General features: G+C 54.6%; 10 protein-coding genes across 10 annotated transcripts; 4 read left to right on the forward strand and 6 right to left on the reverse strand.

Annotated features, from left to right (window-relative positions):
* Nucleotides 1-226: 226 nt before the first annotated feature.
* On the forward strand, nucleotides 227-2550 carry POSPLADRAFT_1042660 (hypothetical protein; the record flags this gene model as incomplete). Its single annotated transcript, XM_024478147.1, has 8 exons — nucleotides 227-271; nucleotides 429-498; nucleotides 1148-1317; nucleotides 1433-1588; nucleotides 1649-1727; nucleotides 1967-1971; nucleotides 2147-2199; nucleotides 2223-2550. The coding sequence occupies 8 exons, from the start codon at nucleotides 227-229 to the stop codon at nucleotides 2548-2550; spliced, it is 906 nt and encodes a 301-aa protein (XP_024344241.1).
* A 553-nt stretch (nucleotides 2551-3103) lies between these two features.
* On the forward strand, nucleotides 3104-4294 carry POSPLADRAFT_1127124 (hypothetical protein; the record flags this gene model as incomplete). Its single annotated transcript, XM_024483590.1, has 5 exons — nucleotides 3104-3172; nucleotides 3224-3281; nucleotides 3337-3557; nucleotides 3619-3826; nucleotides 3882-4294. 5 exons carry the CDS (start codon nucleotides 3104-3106, stop codon nucleotides 4292-4294), a joined length of 969 nt encoding a protein of 322 aa, XP_024344242.1.
* A 163-nt stretch (nucleotides 4295-4457) lies between these two features.
* POSPLADRAFT_1129549 (hypothetical protein) lies at nucleotides 4458-6684 on the reverse strand (the record flags this gene model as incomplete). Its single annotated transcript, XM_024483851.1, has 12 exons — nucleotides 4458-4539; nucleotides 4595-4738; nucleotides 4803-4934; nucleotides 4984-5077; nucleotides 5135-5326; nucleotides 5446-5563; nucleotides 5615-5730; nucleotides 5787-5892; nucleotides 5949-5991; nucleotides 6049-6240; nucleotides 6301-6433; nucleotides 6501-6684. The coding sequence occupies 12 exons, from the start codon at nucleotides 6682-6684 to the stop codon at nucleotides 4458-4460; spliced, it is 1536 nt and encodes a 511-aa protein (XP_024344243.1).
* Nucleotides 6685-7202: 518 nt separating this feature from the next.
* Nucleotides 7203-8280, forward strand: POSPLADRAFT_1051585 (hypothetical protein; the record flags this gene model as incomplete). The annotated part of the gene is made up of 5 exons (XM_024480183.1): nucleotides 7203-7335; nucleotides 7398-7751; nucleotides 7804-7897; nucleotides 7958-8171; nucleotides 8224-8280. 5 exons carry the CDS (start codon nucleotides 7203-7205, stop codon nucleotides 8278-8280), a joined length of 852 nt encoding a protein of 283 aa, XP_024344244.1.
* Nucleotides 8281-8388: 108 nt separating this feature from the next.
* Nucleotides 8389-11540, reverse strand: POSPLADRAFT_1176282 (hypothetical protein; the record flags this gene model as incomplete). The annotated part of the gene is made up of 13 exons (XM_024488412.1): nucleotides 8389-9015; nucleotides 9077-9117; nucleotides 9173-9282; nucleotides 9335-9491; nucleotides 9580-9911; nucleotides 9966-10436; nucleotides 10492-10618; nucleotides 10671-10823; nucleotides 10909-11154; nucleotides 11203-11247; nucleotides 11307-11347; nucleotides 11399-11428; nucleotides 11487-11540. 13 exons carry the CDS (start codon nucleotides 11538-11540, stop codon nucleotides 8663-8665), a joined length of 2160 nt encoding a protein of 719 aa, XP_024344245.1. The 3' UTR covers nucleotides 8389-8662.
* A 704-nt stretch (nucleotides 11541-12244) lies between these two features.
* Nucleotides 12245-13506, reverse strand: POSPLADRAFT_1064091 (hypothetical protein). The gene is made up of 9 exons (XM_024481758.1): nucleotides 13302-13506; nucleotides 13223-13245; nucleotides 13097-13143; nucleotides 13014-13025; nucleotides 12880-12949; nucleotides 12814-12819; nucleotides 12659-12744; nucleotides 12534-12594; nucleotides 12245-12474 (listed from the first exon to the last, which is right to left on the reverse strand). The coding sequence occupies exons 1-9, from the start codon at nucleotides 13404-13406 to the stop codon at nucleotides 12468-12470; spliced, it is 417 nt and encodes a 138-aa protein (XP_024344246.1). The 5' UTR covers nucleotides 13407-13506; the 3' UTR covers nucleotides 12245-12467.
* An 82-nt stretch (nucleotides 13507-13588) lies between these two features.
* Nucleotides 13589-14709, reverse strand: POSPLADRAFT_1064092 (hypothetical protein). Its single transcript, XM_024481759.1, has 3 exons — nucleotides 14515-14709; nucleotides 14065-14458; nucleotides 13589-14011 (listed from the first exon to the last, which is right to left on the reverse strand). Exons 1-3 carry the CDS (start codon nucleotides 14665-14667, stop codon nucleotides 13776-13778), a joined length of 783 nt encoding a protein of 260 aa, XP_024344247.1. The 5' UTR covers nucleotides 14668-14709; the 3' UTR covers nucleotides 13589-13775.
* Nucleotides 14710-15087: 378 nt separating this feature from the next.
* On the forward strand, nucleotides 15088-18510 carry POSPLADRAFT_1030496 (hypothetical protein; the record flags this gene model as incomplete). Its single annotated transcript, XM_024476731.1, has 9 exons — nucleotides 15088-15133; nucleotides 15205-15353; nucleotides 15412-15516; nucleotides 15572-15643; nucleotides 15690-16213; nucleotides 16265-16388; nucleotides 16442-16715; nucleotides 16779-16898; nucleotides 16952-18510. The coding sequence occupies 9 exons, from the start codon at nucleotides 15088-15090 to the stop codon at nucleotides 18508-18510; spliced, it is 2973 nt and encodes a 990-aa protein (XP_024344248.1).
* Nucleotides 18511-18698: 188 nt separating this feature from the next.
* On the reverse strand, nucleotides 18699-20471 carry POSPLADRAFT_1042669 (hypothetical protein; the record flags this gene model as incomplete). Its single annotated transcript, XM_024478148.1, has 7 exons — nucleotides 18699-18853; nucleotides 18910-18928; nucleotides 18990-19405; nucleotides 19460-19548; nucleotides 19604-19624; nucleotides 19676-19980; nucleotides 20277-20471. 7 exons carry the CDS (start codon nucleotides 20469-20471, stop codon nucleotides 18699-18701), a joined length of 1200 nt encoding a protein of 399 aa, XP_024344249.1.
* Nucleotides 20472-20730: 259 nt separating this feature from the next.
* Nucleotides 20731-22327, reverse strand: POSPLADRAFT_1064094 (hypothetical protein). The gene is made up of 10 exons (XM_024481760.1): nucleotides 22217-22327; nucleotides 22022-22097; nucleotides 21925-21962; nucleotides 21839-21877; nucleotides 21766-21782; nucleotides 21530-21713; nucleotides 21361-21467; nucleotides 21162-21295; nucleotides 20990-21105; nucleotides 20731-20928 (listed from the first exon to the last, which is right to left on the reverse strand). The coding sequence occupies exons 2-9, from the start codon at nucleotides 22035-22037 to the stop codon at nucleotides 21047-21049; spliced, it is 594 nt and encodes a 197-aa protein (XP_024344250.1). The 5' UTR covers nucleotides 22038-22097; nucleotides 22217-22327; the 3' UTR covers nucleotides 20731-20928; nucleotides 20990-21046.
* Between the last annotated feature and the right edge of the window lie 175 nt (nucleotides 22328-22502).

A 22502-nucleotide genomic window follows, 5' to 3' on the forward strand; every position in this document is an offset into this window, starting at 1 on the left:
TTTCTGTGGCTGCCAAACACGGCAGCATTTCAGAAGTACACGCCTTCCCATATATATCCTCACGACTCGACTATTCTCTTCGTTCCTTGCTCGACGTTCATTTCCCGCGGACAAAGCTGCATCTGACTGATTCCTTCTACAACAGAATGGATAAGGGGTATCATGATTCTGATTGTGTTGCAAAACCCAGAGTGTAAAGCCAAAACCTAACGTGCTTGTCTTCTGGATGTCATCTTCGATCATCACGGGGCCACTTGATGCCAGCATGCCAGTATGTACACTTCGACTGCCAAAAGCTTATACTTCGCTTACTCGCATTAAGCAGTGTTGATGGAAGGCCTCCCCATCTGTCAAGCTCAAAATGAGCATCTTGCCCCTAGTATTGTTCGCAATGAAATGGAACGACTGCCAGTGCACCACGGGACTAGATATTCACTGAGATGCATAGATTCAAGCATTCCATATCTAGCATTGAGTGCTACCTTTTTGCGCTCATAGGTGCGTTAATATCTATTCACTGTGTCTTTACGTGTGGCCAAGCTCCCGAGGATTTAGAGAATGTGTGTCTGATCATCAACGCTTCGTCAACGGGTTACAGTCTGATATTTGCGTAAAGTCAGAGCAATCATGATCATGGCGGGCTCTGTCCGCTCCAACGCTACAATCGAAGGTCGATAGGATCTCGAGAGAAGAGGTTGCTCTACCTACCAGCAGATGATATTATCGTTCACCGATTGTGAATGGCATCCCTCTTCGTCTTGTGGGTGTGGTATTGTTCCGAGTTCATTGTGGTTGGGACCGCAGAAGCCTGGAATGGGTCAGAATTGGTACGTTGAACCTATCACTGACGTCTGCGAACGTCCCGTCTCTTACACATAATTCATATTGATACAGTATAATAATGAAAGGCCACGTGAGTTGAATATCTCGTCGTGGCGTTACGGCTGTTCCGAGGACTGATGAGGCGGCGTGCTTTTCAGCGTTCACACACTACCGACATCTAGCATACGTATTGGCTGTCCTAATCTGATATAAGCGGGACTAATGTGAAGGCCGATTACTGTCGCAAGGGATCAAATCTTGCTGCGCCAGGTTTAAATACTTGGACGATATGCACCGAGTATCGTCGCAATTAACTCCTCTAGAGACTGCTGCGCTCCATACCACACGATGCCTCAGTCGTCTATCATCAGTGTCAACCTTGCAACCATTGCTATAGAGAGCATGCTCTATGGCATCTTTCTTGTCCTCGCCGTCAGCGCTCTCTATCTGCACTTGAGCCGTGCAAGATCGCACCAGTCCTCATTTTATTGGGTCGTGCGTTCGGCATACCTGACCCCGGCGATTCTTGGGTCTATCATTATTACACTGACCGTGACTGGGGTTGGTTCAATCTCTCCCGCCTATCCGTTATATTAATCTCGCGGGACAGCATTGGATCTTGACGGTCACACGTCTGTTTGCTGCGTTTGTTCACATCCACAAGGAGAGAGATTCGGTCGACTACTTGACCAATCTCTCGTCTGCAACTGAGATAGTCAAAACTGCGTTCTTCTTCGTAACATTAATGATCTCAGATGTGCTGTTTGTAAGCGTTTCCTCGATCAGGCTCGAGGTATGTCGGGGGCAATACTGAATCGTTTAACAGATCTATCGACTGTGGATCGTGTGGAGTTGCAATAAATATATCATCATTCTCCCTGTCTGTACATTCCTCGGTCTATGTGGTGAGTTTTCACACCATCAATGTCAACTGTGCAGATTAACCTAAGCTGAATCTCTCTTAGTGGCAGGCCCCGGAGTCGTATATCAATCTTCGCGTGTAGGGATGGGTTCAGTATTCACGGAATCAATCAGCCGTTGGGTATACGCTTACTACTGCTTCACCATCGTGTATGTGTGGCGGCTGTTCTAGACGCTAACGATCGCTAAACGCTTTCGCATGCAATAGCACCAACGTGTACAGCTCAGGTGAGCCTGCCGCAAAATCTTCTGAATTTCTTGCCAATACTATTGTAGTTGGGATTGCATACCGTGTTTGGCGCGCTCGCCAGAGGTTGCCAGAGTCAGTGAATGCTTCCGGACGCTTGATGGTATAGTTTATGTTCTACTCCTGCATGCCTTGTACCTAATCTCGAACCAACAGAGAACTGTGGTCACCGTTGTCGAAAGCGCCGCACTTTACTCGTACAGTATTTTGTGTTGCGTCTTTGAAAGGATAGTGATCAACGTCTTGATTGCAGGGCATATACTATCTTCTATTTCCTCTCCTACCAATTGCGGAGCAATATACAATATACGGCCATCGACACGCTTTGCACTGTATGCGGCATCACCTTCATGTTGGTCAACGTCCGCGTGGGTTTGGGCTGGGCGCAGCGCGCGCAATCCCCGACCAGCCCATCAACTCGCCATTCAAGCTCAGGGTCAAACATGACTTCGTTCCGGATGCGGCCTGTTGCTGTCAACATCACCAAGGTGGTCGACGAGACGTACGACACGCAGTCAGCCCAGAAGATTACTGTGGGCGAATCGATATTGCCGGTCTGATGCAAGCAGCTGCCCTCTTGCTCATAGCTGGCAGCGATGCAACCGGAGTTGGGCGGTGCTCGGAACATCAAATCATGGTGTACACCTCGGTCCTCGCAGGTGTTTGCCCGTTGTGGACATCGAAGACTCCTTGTATTATATTGGCTGTACATTCTGTCATTGTCAACTAGATATGTATGTAGTATTTTATTTACGTGAGCAATCGCGCGAAAGTGGAAGCAGACATGACCGGTGGTGCGTGAGCGAACCTTGCCTCCTTCCGACCGATCGGTGGGTGTGGGCTTGGGAGTCCGATCGCGAACGCCGCTGAGAGTATTAGCCCACCGCCCAAAGGCACTGCGCCTTCTCCGATCCACCCACGCGTCTATGTCTGTCCGCCGTTCCTGCTTCGCAGTTAGTAGCCTCCGATGCGTTTTACCCGTCCACCGCAGGCGCCTGACTGACGGCGTCCGACGGGGTCAACTTTTGAACATGCACTCTTCTCATCAAACATCTACCTAACCCGAGTATAAAGGCCACTCGTCGCGCCCCTTGCTATCCTCAAGCTTCCTCCATGACTTCAAACGACGCGAACCTGCCGAAGCTGTCCTTCCTCGGACCTCTAGGGTCACACTCATATCAAGTAGGTGCAGCGTCGATCATAATGTGGTCAAATGACCAATGTGGGGACCAGTGCGCCCGCAACGCTTTTGGGGACAGTGTGGAATATATCGAGAGGCAGACTATTACAGGTGCGTTCCCTTACAAGCCACTCCTCGCTCGGTCGCTCACAACGGGAATCCACAGACGTATTCAACGCCGTCTCTGAGGAAATCCCCTTCGCGCTGATTCCTCAAGAGAACAGTTTTTTCGGAACAGTCACCGAAACATACGACCTCCTCCGTCTTCCCGAGGTCGGACAACATAAGTTCGTTAGGGGCGAGACCACCCACGCCGTCCGGCATTCACTCCTCGTGCGACGCGGCGTGAAGCTCGAGGATGTGCAGCGGGTGATGAGCCATGAGCAGGTGGGATATACAGATTCAGCGAGCCTCAGTAGCCGAATCTTATTGATCCGCGAGCATTTAGGCGTTGGGCCAATGCGCCCGCTTCCTCTCCGCGAACCTCCCCGGAGCAGCGCGCGTCAAGATGCCTTCGACTTCGGCTGCCGCACAGGCACTGCTCTCCGACGACCCCGAGGATAGGGCGCTGGAGAGCGCGGCGATATCCTCGTCACTCTGCGCCTCCGTGTTTGAGGGACTTGAAATACTGCACGAAGGCATTCAGGATAGCGATAGTAAGCGCAAACGATGACTGTCCGCTTGGATAACACTTATGGCCCATGTCGGCAGCCAACACCACGCGCTTCTACTTGCTCGCAAACTCCCTCAATATCAAACTGCCGTCAGGGTTCCGAGTGCCTCCTCCACGGCACGCATTGGTGCGCGTCAGCCTCAATTCCTCTGAGGACATTGAGGAGGAGGAGAACGCGCCGTCCCGCAACCGTCTGCTGCATCTTGTCACAAGTACTTTGCTCACCACGTTCAGCATACCTGCGTCAAGAATAGACAGGAGGCCGTCCCTTACGGACACGCCCTTCGACGACGTGTACATGATCGAGCTCGAGGACCCCACAAGCATACCGGCCGAGGAGTATATAGACCGCGGCAATATCGCTCACAGCGCGCTGCATGGCAGGATCAGGGCCGGCTTGGAGCGTGTTGAGGCAGCGGGAGGCGAGGCAACTGTCCTTGGGGTGTGGTAGCAGTCGTGGTGATGTGCCATCTGTGTGATAGATGTACGTGACATGTACCTAATGTGAAAATAGTAATGGAACGATGTGTCATACGGCGATGTATCGTATCGTGAAGGAGAATGCAAGCAAGGGAGGTACTTTGCCGATTCGTGGTATCGTTGTCTTTCAATAATCATGTCTGTGTGCATTGCTCTATGAGGGCTGCCGCTGCCTCCGAGCGGGGCGCGATGCGGCAACGGAAGGGGTGTGGTCGACTGGAGCATTCGTAAGTCATCCTCGCTGGTTTCCGTATACTGAATGTTGTCATACCTGAGCAATGTCGATGTGTACTCCACTGTCTGCTGGACGGGCCTACCCTCCGCGTCGAGCGGCGCCGAAATATCGAACACCGCGGCCGCGGTCGCAACAGCTATCCAAATGGTATCGATAGCCAGCCATCGCCCTGGACACATCCTGGCGAGAGACACGCGAAATGTCGTCATGAGCAGGACACCTAGAGGAGAAGACGAGGCTTTACCGACGACCGAAGCCAAAGGCGGCCCATGGCACGTCGTTGATTCCCCGCTCTGTATTAGTCTTTGCGTCCGCGTATCGGTCCGGGTTGAAGGCAAATGGATCTGGATACGTTGCTTCGTCGTGGAGGATATTCCTGCGGTCTGCGTGAGACGCCGCGCGCTGAGTCACCGAAATTGACTCACCACACATTCGGGAGGACAGTGGTGCCTTTAGGAATATGGTACCCCTCGTACACGTCGTCTTCTGTGGTACTGTGTGCAAGTCCGAGAGGCGTGACTGTCCGCAATGAGCTCCGGGATATCCACGCGGGAATAGCGGCCTGACCGCGCTCACCAGGGTTCCACCGAAGACATTCCCAGACTATCCAGTTAATGTAAGGGAGGGACATCCTGTCGTTGAAAGTAGGTAAACGGTCAGAGCCGACTACCCGGTCAATCTCTGCCTGTGCCTTCTTTAGAACATTTGGGTACACGGTAACGGCTAAGAAAAACGATTGCACTGCGGAGACGGACTGGGAATTGTCAGCTAATATTTTCGAGACCAAAGTGATGCATGCCACGCACGGTATCGGCACCCGCTGTGAACCAATTGGAAGGTTACCACTCGATTCAACGGGGAAATCGGCGGGAAGGGGAGATATATACCTGCGTATGTGGTTGCCGCAACGTCTTTGATGATCCGTTCTTGGTCAGGGTCTTGTCCTGAGTTATACCATTTCTCTAATTCGGTGGTAGCGAAAGAGGACACTGCTGCCCCCCTAGCCTGAAAACAATCATTATTAGGCTGCATGGTATCTGGTTATATGGTACATACCATGTCTCGCTTGACCATCTCGATGGGCTGGTTGAGCATCGCGCGATTGAGCTTGCGCCATTCTGACGCCTGGTGTTTGAATCCTGCCCCAGGGATCCAGGCGGGAACGTGTTTGACTATACGACAAATATATGAGGACGACAGTGACAAGGGTCAGCAAGCTAAAACGTACGTAGGGGGATGTAGTCGACAAGATATGTCCCGAAGATCCCGCTCTGCGCAAGAGATGCGAGGGCTTTGTCGGCAAGGGCTACAAAGGCGTCGCCCTCGGGCGCAACCTGAGATCTGGATTTAACGTGTGATGCATGTTGACCTGACCCCCAAAGATACGAACCTGATGACCGTACATTGCCTTTACAACAATGGCGGCCCCGGTTCTGCGAGGCCGTCAAAGTCAGCACAGACTTCATGACATACCACATCCAGATCGTTACAACCTTCGTACATGGTGTAGGAAGTTGTCGGGCGTCGCTGCCAAGTTCTTGAGCATCACATGCGTCTCGTCCGTCTGTATGGGATGATAGTTGGGTGTGGTGTTCGCGTTGAGATATTGGTGGAACAAAGTCCTATGTCGCTTCCACCATGTACCATAGGGTACAGTGGAGAAAAGCCAATCCCAGCCCATGCTAGTCGATTTAAATTTCTGAGTTTCGAATGGCAGAAGCCAATCAAGTGCAATGACCCACAGCTCGCTGACCATGGTCCTCTGGGGCCGTGAGGAATAGATGCTGCTCCGCTTATCGAGCAACTCGGTGGCTGCCTTTGCCGAATTCAATACAATTATTGGATTGCCAAAGACATGGATGTATATGACATCGCCTGTCAATTATTAACGTCAAGACGCGGCAAAGACGAGAAGCCGGGTGCGGAAGCCAATCAGACAGACCATAGGTCTTCTTCCACTGCGCATATGTCTTCCATGGGTATGTCTTGGGCAGATCTACCGAGCCGAACATCGACGTCTTTGGCCCAGGCGGCAATGGGAGGCGTTGTGATTTCTGTCTCACAAGCCCATAGTACAGAAACGCAAAAAATGCAAAGAATGCAGCAAGGCACAGGAGGCTTGTCATGTTGCGTGCCTGCAGCAGGACCGAGTAGATGTCTTCGCCTTCCATGCGCTGTCGGTTCGTGTTGAGGAGGGCGGGGAAGTGGGGGACAAGTTGCTGGGGTGATAACGCTGCCCCTCACTAGTATATTAAGCGATGTCATGTTAATGCGCGGTAAGCCTTGTGTAAGCCTGCCAGTATGGGAATGCTGTGGCTCCAGAGGCCGCTATAGGCAACGGGGCACCAATGACCGTGCAGGGACAAGCCAATGGTCCCGCGAATCTAAGCCTCAGGACGAGCAGACCCCAGACTATTCCTTTTCAGGAAGGCGTTATTCGCGGAAGCACTGATCGACGCTCAAGAATCACCAAATCGGGCGTTGCTCGCTCGCATGCCGGGATGCCGCTGTCTAAACTCTGTATCACGCGAGTCGGAAGTCTCCGAGAGGCGCGCAAGAACCAGACTTGGCTCGGGTGCCACAAAGCGGCCAGCGACGACCATCCCGGCAGGTCGTAACTTAATATTGCACACAACAAATAAGCATGGCGTCCGCCGCGGCGAATCCGCTCACAACACCTTCGGGCTTGCGGGACATCATACGTCCTCAGTTCCACCAGAACAACTTCCAGGAAGAGCTCTTTGTAAAGAATGAATTGGGCATCAAGCTTGATAAGGGTCAGATTGCTCCCCAGTAGCTACAATCCGTTCCGTCTCTTACATCTCGCTTGTCTGTACAGACGACCAAATATGTCGGCTCTCCCTTACTGCAGCAGGGTGTCCCTTGGGTCTTCTTCATTGTCCCCTGAGGCACACAACGCCATCCACCCAGAACTTCCAACCGCCAAAGCAGCTGCCGACCCATCCCCGCGAGCGAGAACGCCTGGCCACCGTCTGCAAGCACTGGCTTCGCGGCCTATGCAAGAAGGGTGATGCCTGTGAGTTTTTGCACGAGTATAACCTGAGGCGCATGCCGGACTGCTGGTGGTATGCAAAATACGGGTACTGCTCGGCCGGAGACGAATGTTTGTATGCCCACCCTAAGGAGCGTCGCATAGAGTGCCCGGATTATAACAGGGGGTTCTGTAAACTCGGTATGTGGCCCGCATAGTTTGCACAAATGGTGGCCTGACGTCGATGAGTCAGGTCCGGACTGCCCACGTAAACACATCCGCAGGGTAGCATGCCAGCTGTATTTGACCGGGTTCTGCCCGCTAGGCCCAGATTGCCCTCGTGGCCAGTGAGTATTGATACAACTTTTCGGTCGACTCACGTCCTATATACTCACCTTTATTACCAGCCCGAAACCGGAATTACCCCCTGCCGAGGCGTACGAACCTCCACCTCAGCCATCGGGGCGGGATCTTGGCCCCCCTCCACCGGGCTATGGCAGGTACGCAGACTTCGACCGTCCATTCGGTGGCTCGTTCCCAGGTCCCAATCCGCCGGGTGCGGGCGGCTCTGGTGGCCCCCCTGGTCCGCGGAGGAACCTCGAGGATGTTGTGTGTTTCAAGGTCCGTCTCCATCATGATCTAGCCCACATGGTCGCTAACAGCGCGCGCACAGTGTGGAGAGAAGGGCCACTACGCTAACCACTGCAGGAACCAGATTCGGAGGCGGTGAAGGATGGTGTATTCTCTACGTTCGGTCGTGTATAGGATACTCCGTGAATCCATTTTATTGCAGTAATAAAATACGCTACGCATCGTTGAGCGCACGGCAACCCACATGCAGACGGATATCAAAATAGCTAAATGTGTAACAAAAAATAACGATACATCCCCAGGGTTCTAGGCAGATAGCAAGGACTAAACGACGGAAGATATACTACAATGTAAGGCGGATAATATACAGCTAGTAGTCTGGGCACCATAGGTCCCTACAAGTACAAGAGCATAGGTATAAGCGTGAGCGGAGTAGAGACCAGCGGAGGCGTGCATGAAACTTCCGCAGAACTATAATGGTCCATGGCGCATGGGCCTGTTCTGCACGGAAGTGGGTCCTCTCAGTATCCTCTCGGGTAGGACGACACGGACAGGGCGGTGGGGTGTTGGTGCATGTTGGTAGCAGTAGCATGTGCGAGAGATGGCGACATGACGGCGTGTCGCGCCCAGTTGTCCGCCGCGGCGGAGTGGGTCGGCAGCGTGGGCATCATGGGCGGCACCATCGACGACGGGACCTCGAACGATTGCGCCCCGGGCAGGGGCGCGCACACCAGGTCCTGCGATGTCGCCTCTTTCGAGAACGCGCTCGCGTGCGAGAAGGGATACAGCGGCACGCCGACCTCGAGCGGCTGGGGCTGAGACGTCATGCGGACGATCTCCGTCATGAGGCCCTGCAGCAGCTTCTCCTGGCGGGCTGTGTGCGTATCAACATAAGTGGGTCCATCCTCGATCACACAGGCTGTATGGGGACTTACTGCCGATGGGCGAGCGGCTGCCGTAGGTAAGCATGGCGAAGCTGTCGCAGAACGAGATCAGCGCGCGCCCAGCGAGCATGGCGAATCAAAACCAACCGGAGTGCGTTTATTTCGCCCCAGACCGTCGACTCCCGCGCGACATCGCCGATCTCGATGAAATATTTGCATAGCTGGATCTGAACTACAGCAGCCAAGTACCAGACGATCTAGAGAGGCTATACTCGGCATCAACCGCGGGAGGATGAGTGATGAACTCACTGTCACGAAAGGGTGCAACCGGGTGGTCTCAAGGGACGTTTCGGAAAGCTTGTAGCATGCCCGCAGAATCTCCCTGGTGGCTGTGACGCATCGGGCTGTCGAGACGCTTGACGGGTCGCTGAAGTTGATGTACGGATTATGGAGGGTGATCGCCGCTCTATAGCATATAGCATATACCATAAGAGGAAATGAGCGCATGAGCACATTGCGCTGCAAGAAGAGGAAGGTAGTGATCAAACACTTACGCATGGGGTGCTATGCGCGCCATGTACAGGTCTGTGTCAAGAACACCCGCGTCACCAGTGAGACCCATATGCCTGAACGCCTGCGGGAAGCTGTCCAGGAAGTCGAGGCACACGAGCTTGTCAAGCTCCTGGAACCCGTGCATATGAAACGGATTCTGGTTTTTTGACGGTGGCGCGGGCGCGCGGAGACTACTCCGCGTGTTGTAGTCCGTAACCATCCCGAACAGCATGACCGACTTGAGGAACAACAAGAACGAATCCGTATATTCCGGCGGGTGCCGAATGAACACCTCCTTCGAGGCCAGATCCTGCGGATTGCTCGCAATCCCCGACTGTCCACGAAGGTTCAGATCGCATGGGAGAGGGGACATGAAATCAACACTCACGTCGGCCTCGAAATCGATCAATCGTACGGGGAATTCCGTGCCGATGTCCCTCTGGTCAATGCTGTGCACCCACCCACCCATAGACACAATGCGGTCGAACATGACTGTCATCCACCACGTCCTCCGCCGTGCCTCAAGGTCCCTGAAGTCCCTCGGCGGCGGGAGGTAGCCCCCGGGTGCATTAGAGCTCTGCGCGGAGAACGTGCCGGGGTAATTCAATCGGAGCGGCACGGCTACGCGCGCCTGGAAGCCCGCGAATATCCAGACCTCGACCCAGCGGCCTTCTTGATAGAAGTACCACGAAAGCAGCAAGCATGCCTGCAGCACTTGAAAGATGTCCTGCCCCGTCGCCATGGTCTTGTCGATGTACTCGCGTGTCTTGCGGACGTGCCGCTCTGCAAACTTGTCCTGGCGCGTACCGTCAGGTAGCGTGACGGTATCGTTGGAAACCCATCGTGATGCTGATGCACACTGCACCGAGCGGAGGAGATTAGGCTGGAGCTGTTGCGAAGTAAAAGAAACGTACAATAGCATGCAGTATCGCTGAGTGTGGAAAGCTCGGATCTCTTGGATGCAGGTCTAGAGACGCGAGGAACGACGGGCGGTGGAGTACATGCGTGCTACAAGGGTCACAGCGGAAGTAGACATCCACACTACGTACCATGATGAGATTGGCTCGCCTCTGGAATATGCAAATGCACTCACTAATGATTCAGCACATCACGCCGTGGAAGATCAACATCCCATCCGTTCAGGAGCATATCCATTTCCGCCATAGAAGGTGGCTGACTCGCGGCAGACAGGTCTGGGCTGCCGCTAAAGCTACGTCCTTGCGAGTCTGGACTGCCTGATGACATGCTGCCTCCCAGTTCATGTGAGAGTAACGCGATTGTATCAGTCGGGCTTCCCCCGGGAGAGCGCCCGCTTGCGAGTGACACACGACTGGACCCTGGCCGAGGATAAGGCCCCGGTGGGGACGCGGAGCCCGAGGTCAGCCGGCGTGTTTGGTTGAGCTGGCTTTTGAGTTGGGCTGAGAGACTTGCTAAGAAATAGGCCTATGAGAGTACTATGATTAGCGGACGTACATATCTGCTCCTCGAGAATCCTGATCTTCTCGGTGGGGTCGACGTCAGGAGCGATAGCCAAACCTTCAATTGGGTCGTAGGAGCATTGAGGCTCAGGGGGATGCCTGGAAGACGTTGAGACATCGCGCGTATTGGAAGCATGATGGACGTACGCATAACCCACTGGCGGCGGGACACTGATCAATGCCTGCCATTGTCTGTGGACAACAGGACACTCGTAAGGGGGGGACATGCACAAGGATGGTTCGCGACTCACTTGACGCATGTGCCGCAGTGGGGGCGCGAGGCGTCGCATTTCTATGCCCGAGATTGGTCCGGGTCACTAGCAGGTGGGTGGAGGCGACTCACCAGTTTCCTCTTGCGACATGCGAGGCATGCCTGGACATCGTGTAGGTGTGAGCACAGTGGCGCGTCAGACACGGAGCGGGCGGCATACCTGGTTTCTTCGTAGAGCAGGTCGGGCCGATGAGGAGGAGCAGGCCTTGGGCATCTTGGGCTTTGATCGCGGTGATCAGAATGGTGCCGGATGTCTAGAACGGCGTGCAGCGACGTGAGGCCGGAGCGGACGACGAGGAGGGCGAGCACGCACGGCGTTGGGGGAGAGACGCGGGGAAGTTTATAGAGACGCCAGGGAGAGATGGCTGGATGGCGAGCGCAGGGGTCTTTGAGCACGATCCAATGCAGTTCCGCCGGCGATTTCCCTCGTTTCTGGCAGATTTATGCTGGGTCTGCGATCGAAATGCGCGATCGGGGGCAAGAAAAATGAATATCGGAAGCGGAAACTGCGGCTGATCCAGCTGATGCGACCACGTCCTGTCTTTTAGTTCTCCGCCGCTGGTCGCTGCGATGCGGCGACGGTCTTCTCAGCAAGTCATCATCCAGCGCGTAGGCGTAGCGAAGCGTATACCCAGATGCCTAGTCGGTCAAGATCTCCTCACCCTCGGCCGAATCCCCTCCCCTTATGTATCAGCTCTTGCCCACGGCTGTAGCGATACGCCCTGCATTTTGCCGCACAGCTTTCGCACAGTGCGTCACCACCAGCTTCAAGTACTTCCCCTAGCGTATCGCCATTACGCGCCGGCGGCGCTTGGGCGCCTGACCCACGTCTCTCCGCGCGCCGCCAAGAAAAACATGTGCCCGCTCACGGCGGAATTATCACATTCGGGCGGTACCTCTATCGCACAGTACTCTTTTACTTGAGATACCCCTATATGCCATTGCTCATCGCCACGTGTATCATTATTCTACAGGGGCTATAGTGGTGGTAATACACAAATTTGGCTTCCCGAACGCAGGACGTCGAGCAGGGAGTCTGATCAGAACGTCCTATAGGCTCCACCGTCAATCCAGCATCAGCGTCCTATGGTCACCACCTCCGATTTGTCGGAGAATCAGGACGGCAACGGCGGCCTAGCGCTCACGACCTGCACAAAGAAGCCCAGCTCGTCGGTTTGATTGTTTCCAGGGATGTGATCTGACTTACAATATTGTCGCGACGACCCGCCTGGTGTGCGGCGCGTGGCGGAACTCTGTAAGGTAAATTCCTGCGAGCCCACAAGCGAGGTCAGGGGAATGTAATAGTGGCGCAGCCGCAGACGCGACACAAACCTTGCCAGGTACCTAAATTCAGCCGTCCATCGGTGATCGGCACACAAATGGAGGTGCCGACAAGAGAGGTCTTAGTGTGGGACACACTGTCAAAGTTTGTGCAAAGTAAGAGGTTGTCCTAAGCGAGGTCAATGATGCGGCGCGCAGAAACTCACGAATCACTGCCGTGTCCATGAGTAATTTGTACATAATACTGCAGCAGCGCGCTGCGAGTGACTCACTCTGGACCCTCATCTGTATGCACCCAGTTCAGATGCTCGGGTACAATCTTGTCGAGCGCCATGTCCATATCTACGGGACTCGGTATCAATGACGTTAACACCATCACCCTTTGAGGAAGCGTTGGGCAGAATACCTCGTCGGACGTCTGCGCGCAGATGCGTTGGGAAGATCCACGTGAGCTTCACGGAACTAAGCCTTGTCGGCACTGACACACACCGGGGTCGTAATTTTCGTTGATAGTCAAGGCGGCAGAGGTGTGCTGACTGCAGCGGGACCCGACCAAGATCGATGTAACTTTCTGAGCACTGCACCGTAACCTCGACGCACGGCGATTGTACCTACATGAAGAGGTATAGCATGCCGACCTGCAACGTTGTTTCGCTCGCACTCAGCTGGAACTGCCGTTATGCAACCGACCTACCTTCACATCCTGCAAGCCAGGCCGGATCTGTGACAAGACCTCGTCTGTAACGAGATGGCACCCCTTGGAACGGCGCTCGAGTGCAAAAGTCTTTTGCCAGCCCATTCCAGTACTTGTTGTTCTTGTTGTTGTACTTTGAATCGGGAGATCGCAAGATTCGCGGCGGTCAATGAGGGTAACCCGACGAGAGATTGCCTGAGATTGCGCGCGACGGCCAGTGCCTGAAGTTGTAGTTGAAACGCGCGACGAGCCACGTGCGGATCACAATAACCGAATGGCCGATCATAGAAGTGGATCTACGGCATTTGCCTGATCTCTGTCCGTTCTGCAGTAAGTATGCAGTCCCTACTTGGTGCGGGGAATGCACCTCCGACATCCTCGGCGGCAATACTATGCTACAGTCCGGATAGACACACCAAAGTGCTTTGATGCACTCATTGTGATTTTGCAAAGCTCGATTCCGGTTCTAGCACCTCACCGGCTAGCAACACGCCTCTCTGCTTCCAAAAGTGCATCGAACTGTGCCTGCTCTCGTGCACGATCCGTCTCTCCAGACACACGTTCAGCTCCTGCCGTCCCGTTCTGACCCTGCATGCGACTGCGCTCATGATTCTGGCGCAGTGCATCCCAGCTGGATGACTGGCCGGCCTTCCGTGCATTCGCTGCGCGGATCTCCTCCCAGCGGTTCTTCAGTATCGTTTCTGACGTCGCTGGCAAGCTAATGTTAGCACGCGCTATAACCCCCTGTACAGCGGACACATACATGTCGCCGGCACCTGCGCGCTCCTGGGCGCGGGGTCAGGTTGAGTGGCCGAGTCTGCGCCTGAAGCCCATACGTCTTCAGCTGGGCGAGGCACATCTCCATGCACATCTTCCCGCCCGGGCACGTCCTTTGCCCGCTGCAGTGTCCAGGTGAGGGGCCTGACACCCCCTGTCCGCTGGTTTACGTTCTCCAGGGCCTGGCTGAACGCGAGAGGATCGTCGAGAAGTTGTGTGAAGGTCCAGTGCGCCTTGGCACGTCGAAACTGGCCATACGCCGCTCCCAGGAAGCCGGCTACAGTGGCGAGGAGTGACGTGCGGTTGAGAGAGGCAGGGGGCCGTCTGTAGAACCGCGCATAGCCAGCCGCCGCACCACTTCCGAGCATGGCATACCCGTACTATCGACGCGACATCTCGTCAGTGTTTTCGCAACAGGCTCAAACGTGTTACAAACAGGCCAGTAGCGGTGCAACCCTGGGAGGAACGCGGCGGCAAGCTGGAAGTCATGCGGTGTGATGAGCTCAGACTCGACATCAGGGCGCAGGAGCTCCTCTGTTCGCGCGCGCGAACTGAACGTGGCATCGAGCCATTGAATGGGGTACGCCATGGTGCAGAGAATAGTGTGTAGACGAATATACTTGAGCTAAGCAGGAGGTCAACTTGGGCGGATTACATCGTCATCGGAGAGGCATTTCCGAGAATTCCAGGGCGCTGGACGCGTCGGTCACGTGCACGCCAATCGTCGCGCTTGGGCTGGGCAGGGCAGCGTACATACGGGTGCTCGGACTCGGCTCGTTTGTTCGTCTACCTTGCTGGCTGGCCCATACGTTCACGCTCATTTCTGGCTTGACTCTGGTCCCTTTCACCGCTCATGAATGCCAATGGGGCTTTGGATTCATATGGGAAACCTCTTCCTCCTCCAGCCATATTAGAGAAGCTACCATCCCTTCCCCCGTCTGACTTTGACGCACCTAGAGACACTCCCCCGCCTACCCCAGGCAGAACTAGCTCCTCCCCGGCTTCCAATATGGTCCGCTCCGTCGGTGGTTCTACTTCTAGCGTTGATGCCTCCGGTGAGCCTAGAATTGGATTTCGAGACGTACTGCGGCGCAGGCATTCTTATACATCGCCTGAATGGGGAAAGGTACGACGCCACCACCCACGCCGGGCAAGAACCGATTGCCGTCATCCGGCTCGTCTTCCACAGAAGGCAAGGGCAAGAAGCCTAACACACTCAACGATCTCATCGAGACGGAGAGATCGTATGTCGAGCTGCTTGCTGGCATCATCCGTGTATGTGTTGTGAATCAGATGATGGTATGGGTTCATTTCACCTACATGTCTCAACCAGAAAGTGGCGGGCGCATGGTCTCGCTCTAATCTACCTCCCCCGGAGCTGGATACTATGTTCCGGGGGATCGAAAGCATATACAAGGCCAATAGATCCATGCTGTCGGTATGTACGCGTTAAACACGGTCCGAACTTCTCAGTGATATAATTGGTATGAAAGAAACTAAAAGACGTCGGCGCAAACTCAGGTTCCTCGTCGGCCAGGGACCTCGGCGATTTAGTCATGAGATGGGTCCGTATATTACTGCCTGGTTCGCACAATCCTAACAGTATTCTAGGTCGATCACATTGAGACGGCGTACGCCTCATACTGTAGCAAGTTCTGCACCGGTTTCGATACCTGGGAACTTGTCCAATCGAACTCGCGTTTACCCACAGTCCTCGCGATGTTCTCGGCCACTAACCCGCCACCTCTTCCTGCAACGGCGCCTGAACACCCGGCGGAGCCACCGCTCTGGACTCTTGACAGACTGTTCCTACTGCCAAGAGACCGCCTTGAATATTACCGTAAGCTATACACCAAATTGATGAAGAGCACCGTGCCTGGCCGGGAGGACCACCGCCTGCTGTCAAACGCGCTCGACAAAATTGATACACTTCTCACAACTCTCGATCAACGCGGCGGCCTCGAGGTTGGCGCCCCGCGGGCGGCCCCACAGGCCGTCGCGCCAGTGGCGACGGCAGAGCCGGAAGACGAGATCGTTATAGATATGCGTTCACGAAACAACGCCTTCCCCCCACCTGATGGAGCGGGCGGTGTCCCTCCCAACGTCAATGCACGAAGCGACGTCTCTAGTGGCGCGTAAGTAGACGTAAGCATGACGGGATGAAGTGCTACTGACATTGAGCGTAGAGACCGGCAAATGCGAAATCCAGCAGAACATGCATCTATCTCTCCGCCGTCTATGCCGATCTCCGATTTGGAGCGACGCCTCGTCACTGAGCGCACTCTGGATATTTTCACGATGAGACCTCGGGTACGCATTGTCTGAAGCTGGCGGAAAGTCGCTCACTCAGATAATTCCTGCAGCAAGTTCGCCTTCAAATCTCACCTCTGAACTTACCGTCTCCGCGTGAATTACGGTTTTCCGGCGACGTCGTCATCCGCTTCACGCCGCAGTCGACGGGTGTGGAGGTTATCACGCAGCTCGGACATCTCTTCATTCTAACTGATCTGTTACTCATCTGTGAGAGGATGGTACCCCAAGAGCGCAGCCGTCGGGGACCTGATGGACCAGATATGTGGCTGTCTTACCCACCGCTGGCAGGCAAGCATCTTCGTATAGCGCCTTCGAAAAATTCCAGTTAGTTCTACAATGCTCAAATTTCATCAGCCGATTTGATATTGACTTCGGCCGCCTGCACAGGCACTGCTCTCGTGTTGACAATTTTGCGGAAGGAGGTCCTGACCCTTCAGGTTGGGTCCCCCGCGTTACGAAATCAATTGTTGACGGCATTCAGTGACTGTATTGGTGTAGCTAACAATGGTGCGATCTCTTGTTCATCACCATTGACCAAACCGACATTGACGGTGTATCAGGAGCAGCGCCTTCATCCTCGAAGAGTTCCCTACCGCCTGTTCCTACACTGCCAACAACGGGCGGCGGCGCCCCGCCACCATCGAACCCGAATAATCAGGGCCGTTATTCCGACCTCAAAGTAATGTCGCCCGAGCGGCATGCAGAATCCATGAGTCCGCCTTCGAGAGTAATATCCCCTGACAGCGTCTCACCACATCGGCCCGATACGATGCATTCGAACCCATCATCTCGCTCCAGTGCGGCGTCAGATGCACCATTGGCAGATAGCATGACGAAACTGGCCATTGCGTCCGAGATGCAGGCAAGGTCTCCGCCGCCGCAACAAGGTCATTCTGCGTATCCGTCGCGGTCTTCCTCGAGATCGACCAGACCTGCGGCCGAGCCAGGACAGCTGATGCGGCAGCCATCGTTCGGGCCTGGGCAAATTGTCCCTCCTCAGGCAACTCACCCAGGCCAGCCGATGACGCCGCCGACGTTTGGTCCTGGTCAGGTCATGCCTCCACAAGGGTACGGCCCCGGTCAGGTTATGCCCCCGCAAGGTTATGGACCCGGTCAGGTCATGCCCCCTCACCCTCCACACCCTCAGCAGGCCCCCCCTGAACCAGCGTTCGGCCCTGGTCAAGTTATGCCACCCCGGCAACCAGGCAGCCAACGGGCAGTACCGAATTTGTCAGTGGACCCTGGAATGGTTGCTCCGCGCAGGCTTGACAGCGGCTTGCGATCTGCTCCTCCAGACAGCGGATTCACGGATCCTGCAGAAGGTCCATATAGACCAGGTATGGGGCCCGCCCCATTAGCTGGCCCTGGGATGGGACGCCATGGGCCATCAGGCCCGCATATGGCGCACGGTTACCCTGCCTCAAATCCACCTAGTCGAGCCCCGTCCAATGTTTCCTCTGGCGAAGGATCAGGTCCTCGGAGGTCGACCTCGTCCCGATCCCTACGGCCACAGCATGAAATGATGTCTACTGCGTCGGCACCGCCTATGCCTGGCTACCCTGGAGACCTGGCTCCGCCTCGGCGTAACTTCATCCCCCGCACGGCGTCATCAAGTTCTCTGCGCTCGCTCCCCAATCAGCTACCTCCGTCAAGACCCCTCCTGCCGTCCGAGCAGATGAGCATGCAGTCAATGTCGACAGCTACCTCGTTTCAGGAGCCAAGTCCCCCGGTGTCTCCGGTTGAGGAGCGGCCTCCGATAGGGCCCACCACGACAGCCGTGACCGCACAACTGAAATGCAAGGTCTTCCTCCAACAACAGCATGCGCAATGGAAGTCGCTCGGTGCAGCGAAGCTCAAGCTCTATGTAGAGTCCCCGACGAACGTCAAGCAGCTCGTGGTAGAAGCTGACAATAAAGACAAGTCCATTTTGATTTCGACAATCGTTCTGGTCGATGGTGTCGAGCGAGTGGGCAAGACCGGTGTGGCAGTGGAATTGAGCGCCAAAGGACGACGTTCGGGCGTCATCTACATGCTCCAGCTCCGGAACGAAAAATCAGCGCAAGGACTATTCGATAGCCTCATTCAAGGCTCTGACAGATCCGCTTATGGACGAGGATAAATATGTTCCGTAACGTCATGTCAACTCGTTGGGACCATTGGCGTACCATTCTATAATGTGTTCTGCGCACTGTCAACATTTACTACTGTACCGGTCATGTAATTTGCATATCTCATCACAAAGTTTTTTGCCCATACAGCATCTCTCCCCACGGTGAACCTGCAACTCTTGGAGACCGGGACAGCCGTTCACGTCGGCAGGAATAATTCGGCGCCGAGGGAAATATGATCACTGCCACAAACACCCTTCTGCGGGAGACCCGGCGTGAGCACGTCGGCCTGGTGCGGCTGAGCAATTTTCGTAACGATGCCAAGCCTTCGAGGTTGCAAGACGAAGATATAATCTATGAGTGCGCGATGAGATCTGGAGGCTTCGCGGAGCTGAGCGCATTCATCATACCTAATACAGACTGCCAATACTGAAACACGCAGACATGCTACAGGTTAGACTATGTTCACATGAGAAAGCACCGCACGTACGTGGGTGTAACTCGTCCAAACAGGCTCAAAACCTCCGTGCCGGGACGAATCGACTGATTGTCGGCTCTGGAATGTCAAATTTACTGTCAATGAAGAAGGAAGCCTCCGTTGCCCTTCATCATAAATGCTCATGGGCGCGCCCGATCGGCTGAACAAGTCCTGGAGTTCGTTGTCCGCTAGAAGGCCGTCATCTGCGGATGCTGGACGAGCATTGGTGATGACTTTGTCGGGATCCGTCTTGCCAACTTCCCCACCCTCTTCCCCCTCCACCGTATCCACATTGGGGGTAGCCGACACATCGGGGTCAATTGTTATGTGTACCACACGCGACGCCGCTAGCCTAGCTTTCTGTTCAGGGAGAAGCGGGTCCCCCATCATCAGCGAATAAGCAGGGTCGTCTGGCGGGAAATTGAAATCTAGATTACGGCAGCTAAGAATAGCTTCCCGACTGCATTGACAGACAAGCTCACCGCCGGCTACAATGCAAGGCCATTCATTGCCGTCGGACGAGACCTTATCACGGAATTTCACGACTTCCCGTAGAAGAATACCCGCTTGCCTTATAGAACATGCTGTGGATGAGGTTTTGACAAGCAGTGAGATACCCCACCCACCTTGTGCGCTCATAGGTATATCTAAGCATTGTCTTAGTCAATAATACATAGCGTTGTAAAATTCCGACCTACGACGGATGCCAGAAGAGGTGCGTCGTGGCTACTATCAGCCCTTCGGACATTGTCCCGGATCGTCGCAAACGGACAAGGGAGGCGATGTTTTTCGTGCGAAAGCTGCTACCCCGGCGTGCTCTGTCGCTGCCATCTTCACGCACGTCCTGTTCGTCGTACAGCACGATTTCCTCGTCAGCTAGAGTATATGCCTCTTTGCGATACGCGATGAGACAGCCGTGTTTCTTCCGAGGACCGGCCTTGTACACCCACGCGTACCCAGCACCGTCGAGGACCGGAAGTAGTTTATCGAGCTGGTCCACTTCCTGCACAAGTAATTGAATCAGATGAGGGACGTCTAGGCGCGGCGGACAATAGATTCCTGTAGGCAGCATATATCCGCTTGGTGCGACAGGATCTCGCGGTACATCATGTGTTCTCGTTGACTGGCCTTCAGACAATCGCTCGTTGGGAAGAGCTCACGCCCTGCGAAGTTTTGTCACGATTTACGGCACGGCTCCTTTCACTTCTCAACTTACGAACAAGGCATTGTGCAAGCAGCTGCGACAATCATAACTGTAAGGGTGCATGCATTCCGGGGTGAGCACGCTCGGATACGCACATTCCAAGACATTACTCTAACGGTCCGTCCCGTCTCTATGCTGGGGACATCCTGGACTGTGAGCCATTCTCGTGGAAGTATGCGGCTCTTCTCTTCTGCTTCCTTGGCTGCTGCCAACTCCCGCTGCTCCTTCTTGCGTCTCCGCTCTTCCGCCATTGCGAGCTGCTCGGCTGTAGGCGTGAACTCTTGAGACATATTAGCTGCCTTGCGAAAACAACGGTTGAAACAGAAAGTTGGGAGGCCAAGGACGCGTATTCTTGCACTAGATGCACGCGATACCAAGCAGCAGAGAGCCACGTTGAGTCACCGGGCAAGACCTACAGCAAGTCAGCTTATGATCGCGGTTGAAGGGTACGATTTGTGCGCGATACTCTACACGACCCACGTGACCGCATTGTCCACACCCAAGCGCCCGACACGACAAGGCGGTTGGCTCGAGCTCAGGCTCGGTGTTACTGATGAACAGAGCGTACTAATATCTCCAAGGGAAACTATGAAAAACACTGGGTAGAGGAAATGACTAGGACCAACAAAGGGATATCGTGGTAACGAGGAGGCCCCGGAAAACTACTCATGCAAGACATAATGGCAATCCGACTGTCGTGGTACCTCGTAACTCATGTGAACGAAGCGCGGATGGCGAAGTGGCGGACTGGGAACGATACATGACGTCGTAAATGGGTGCAGATTGTAAATGACGGGTGCAATCTTACTGCAGCGCAGTCCTAGGAGTCCTACATACCGCTGGGTCGGAGGGCAGCGCGAGCACATCAAGCGATGATGCAACCCTTGCTCTTGGTCTTGTTCTTGGGCTGTGGCGGGGGGTTGACTGGATGCGGAGGTATGTCAGAGAAGGGAACTCTTGTACAGGCAGGCAACACTCACGGACGGCCCGAATAGCTTCGTCGAAGACAGTCTTCAAACCCTTCTGTGTCAGCGCCGAACATTCCAGGTATTTCACTGCCCCAACGTCTTTCGCCATGGCTACTCCTTGCGAGTATTGGATGGGTTGCATGCGACTATGCAACACGAACAGGTACTGTCAGTTCGCCCGTTTGTATCGGCTGGGGATTGTAAGACATACCGGTCTCTCAACTTCTCGATTGTGCCCGGATCCTCCCGAAGATCAAGCTTGGTACCGACCAGCACGATCGAGGTCGACGGCGCATGATGCGTAATTTCGGGATACCACTGATTGCAGCGGGTATGACTCTCAGGTAAACACTCCGACTTGCAACACCTGAACGACGTACCTTGGTTCGAACGTTCTCGTAACTCGGTGGGCTGACGAGCGAGAAGCAGATGAGGAAAACGTCCGTTTGAGGGTATGACAGTGGTCGGAGACGGTCGTAATCCTCCTGACCGGCCGTATCCCATAGACCGAGGGAGATGGTCTTACCGTCGACCATGACGTTGGCCGAATAGTTATCGAATACTGTAAGATTTGTTCAGTCTGCAATGTCTCGTGCGTGCGTTTTGATGCGTACCAGTAGGAATGTATTCTCCCTACACGTCCGCAGTCGGTCAGAATCAGCACAGCCGCATCAAAGGGAGCTACGCACCGGGAATGCGTTTGTCGTGTACGAGATGAGAAGACATGTCTACAAGGAGGTATGAGTCGACCTTGACTAGGCCATGAGACTGGTACACTTGCCTTTCCGACAGCACCATCTCCTACAACAACACCTACGCACGATCGGGTTGGCAACGCGGCGTGATGCAGACTTCAGCGCGGCAACACTCACATTTAATGGCCTGCATTCTGTGTACTCGCCAAGATGTCTAGGTCGTTAAAGGTAAGAGAGAGGTCGGAGCGTTTGCCTGCGTGCGTGTGCAGTGCGGGGAGCGAGATTGGCCAAGGGCGAGAGGGCGGACCGAGCGAGTTAGACGCGATAAGTGATCAGAATTTAAGCCGTTCTGATGACGGGAGTTTGGTTCACCTCGACAATGCACTTGAAGAGGACTGGGGAACCAAAGGAATTGCGTGGTATCAACTTCAAGACGAAAGGAGCAAGGAAGAGAAACACAGACGAGCAGGAGAACGGTTGATGGACGAGGAGATGGCCCTATCTGGCCAGGAGTGACAGCGTGACCGGACTGGTTCGCTTTCATGTTTCTACCAACCATCCATCAGTGCCTCTTTCACACGGCTAGTCTTGCTCCTCTTCGCCTGTGGAAAATGGTGTTCTCTTAGTCGAGCCTTCGCTCCTCTCGAAGGAAAACTTC

This window comes from Postia placenta, assembly GCF_002117355.1.
Source record: "Postia placenta MAD-698-R-SB12 unplaced genomic scaffold POSPLAscaffold_1, whole genome shotgun sequence".
NCBI lineage: Eukaryota > Fungi > Basidiomycota > Agaricomycetes > Polyporales > Adustoporiaceae > Rhodonia > Rhodonia placenta.

Coding starts and splice junctions, on each gene's coding strand:
- POSPLADRAFT_1064091 (XM_024481758.1), bottom strand. CDS start 13,406: ATGGGCTGGCAAAAGACTTTTGCACTCGAGCGCCGTTCCAAGGGGTGC. Junction 13,246..13,301: donor CTGGCTTGCAGGATGTGAAG/GTAGGTCGGTTG, acceptor ACAACGTTGCAG/GTCGGCATGCTATACCTCTT. Junction 13,144..13,222: donor GGCATGCTATACCTCTTCAT/GTAGGTACAATC, acceptor GTCCCGCTGCAG/TCAGCACACCTCTGCCGCCT.
- POSPLADRAFT_1064092 (XM_024481759.1), bottom strand. CDS start 14,667: ATGGCGTACCCCATTCAATGGCTCGATGCCACGTTCAGTTCGCGCGCG. Junction 14,459..14,514: donor GGTTGCACCGCTACTGGCCT/GTTTGTAACACG, acceptor TCGCGTCGATAG/TACGGGTATGCCATGCTCGG. Junction 14,012..14,064: donor CGCGCAGGTGCCGGCGACAT/GTATGTGTCCGC, acceptor TTAGCTTGCCAG/CGACGTCAGAAACGATACTG.
- POSPLADRAFT_1064094 (XM_024481760.1), bottom strand. Junction 21,878..21,924: donor GTGCTGTCGGAAAGGCAAGT/GTACCAGTCTCA, acceptor ACCTCCTTGTAG/ACATGTCTTCTCATCTCGTA. Junction 21,468..21,529: donor ACGAGAACGTTCGAACCAAG/GTACGTCGTTCA, acceptor CGCTGCAATCAG/TGGTATCCCGAAATTACGCA.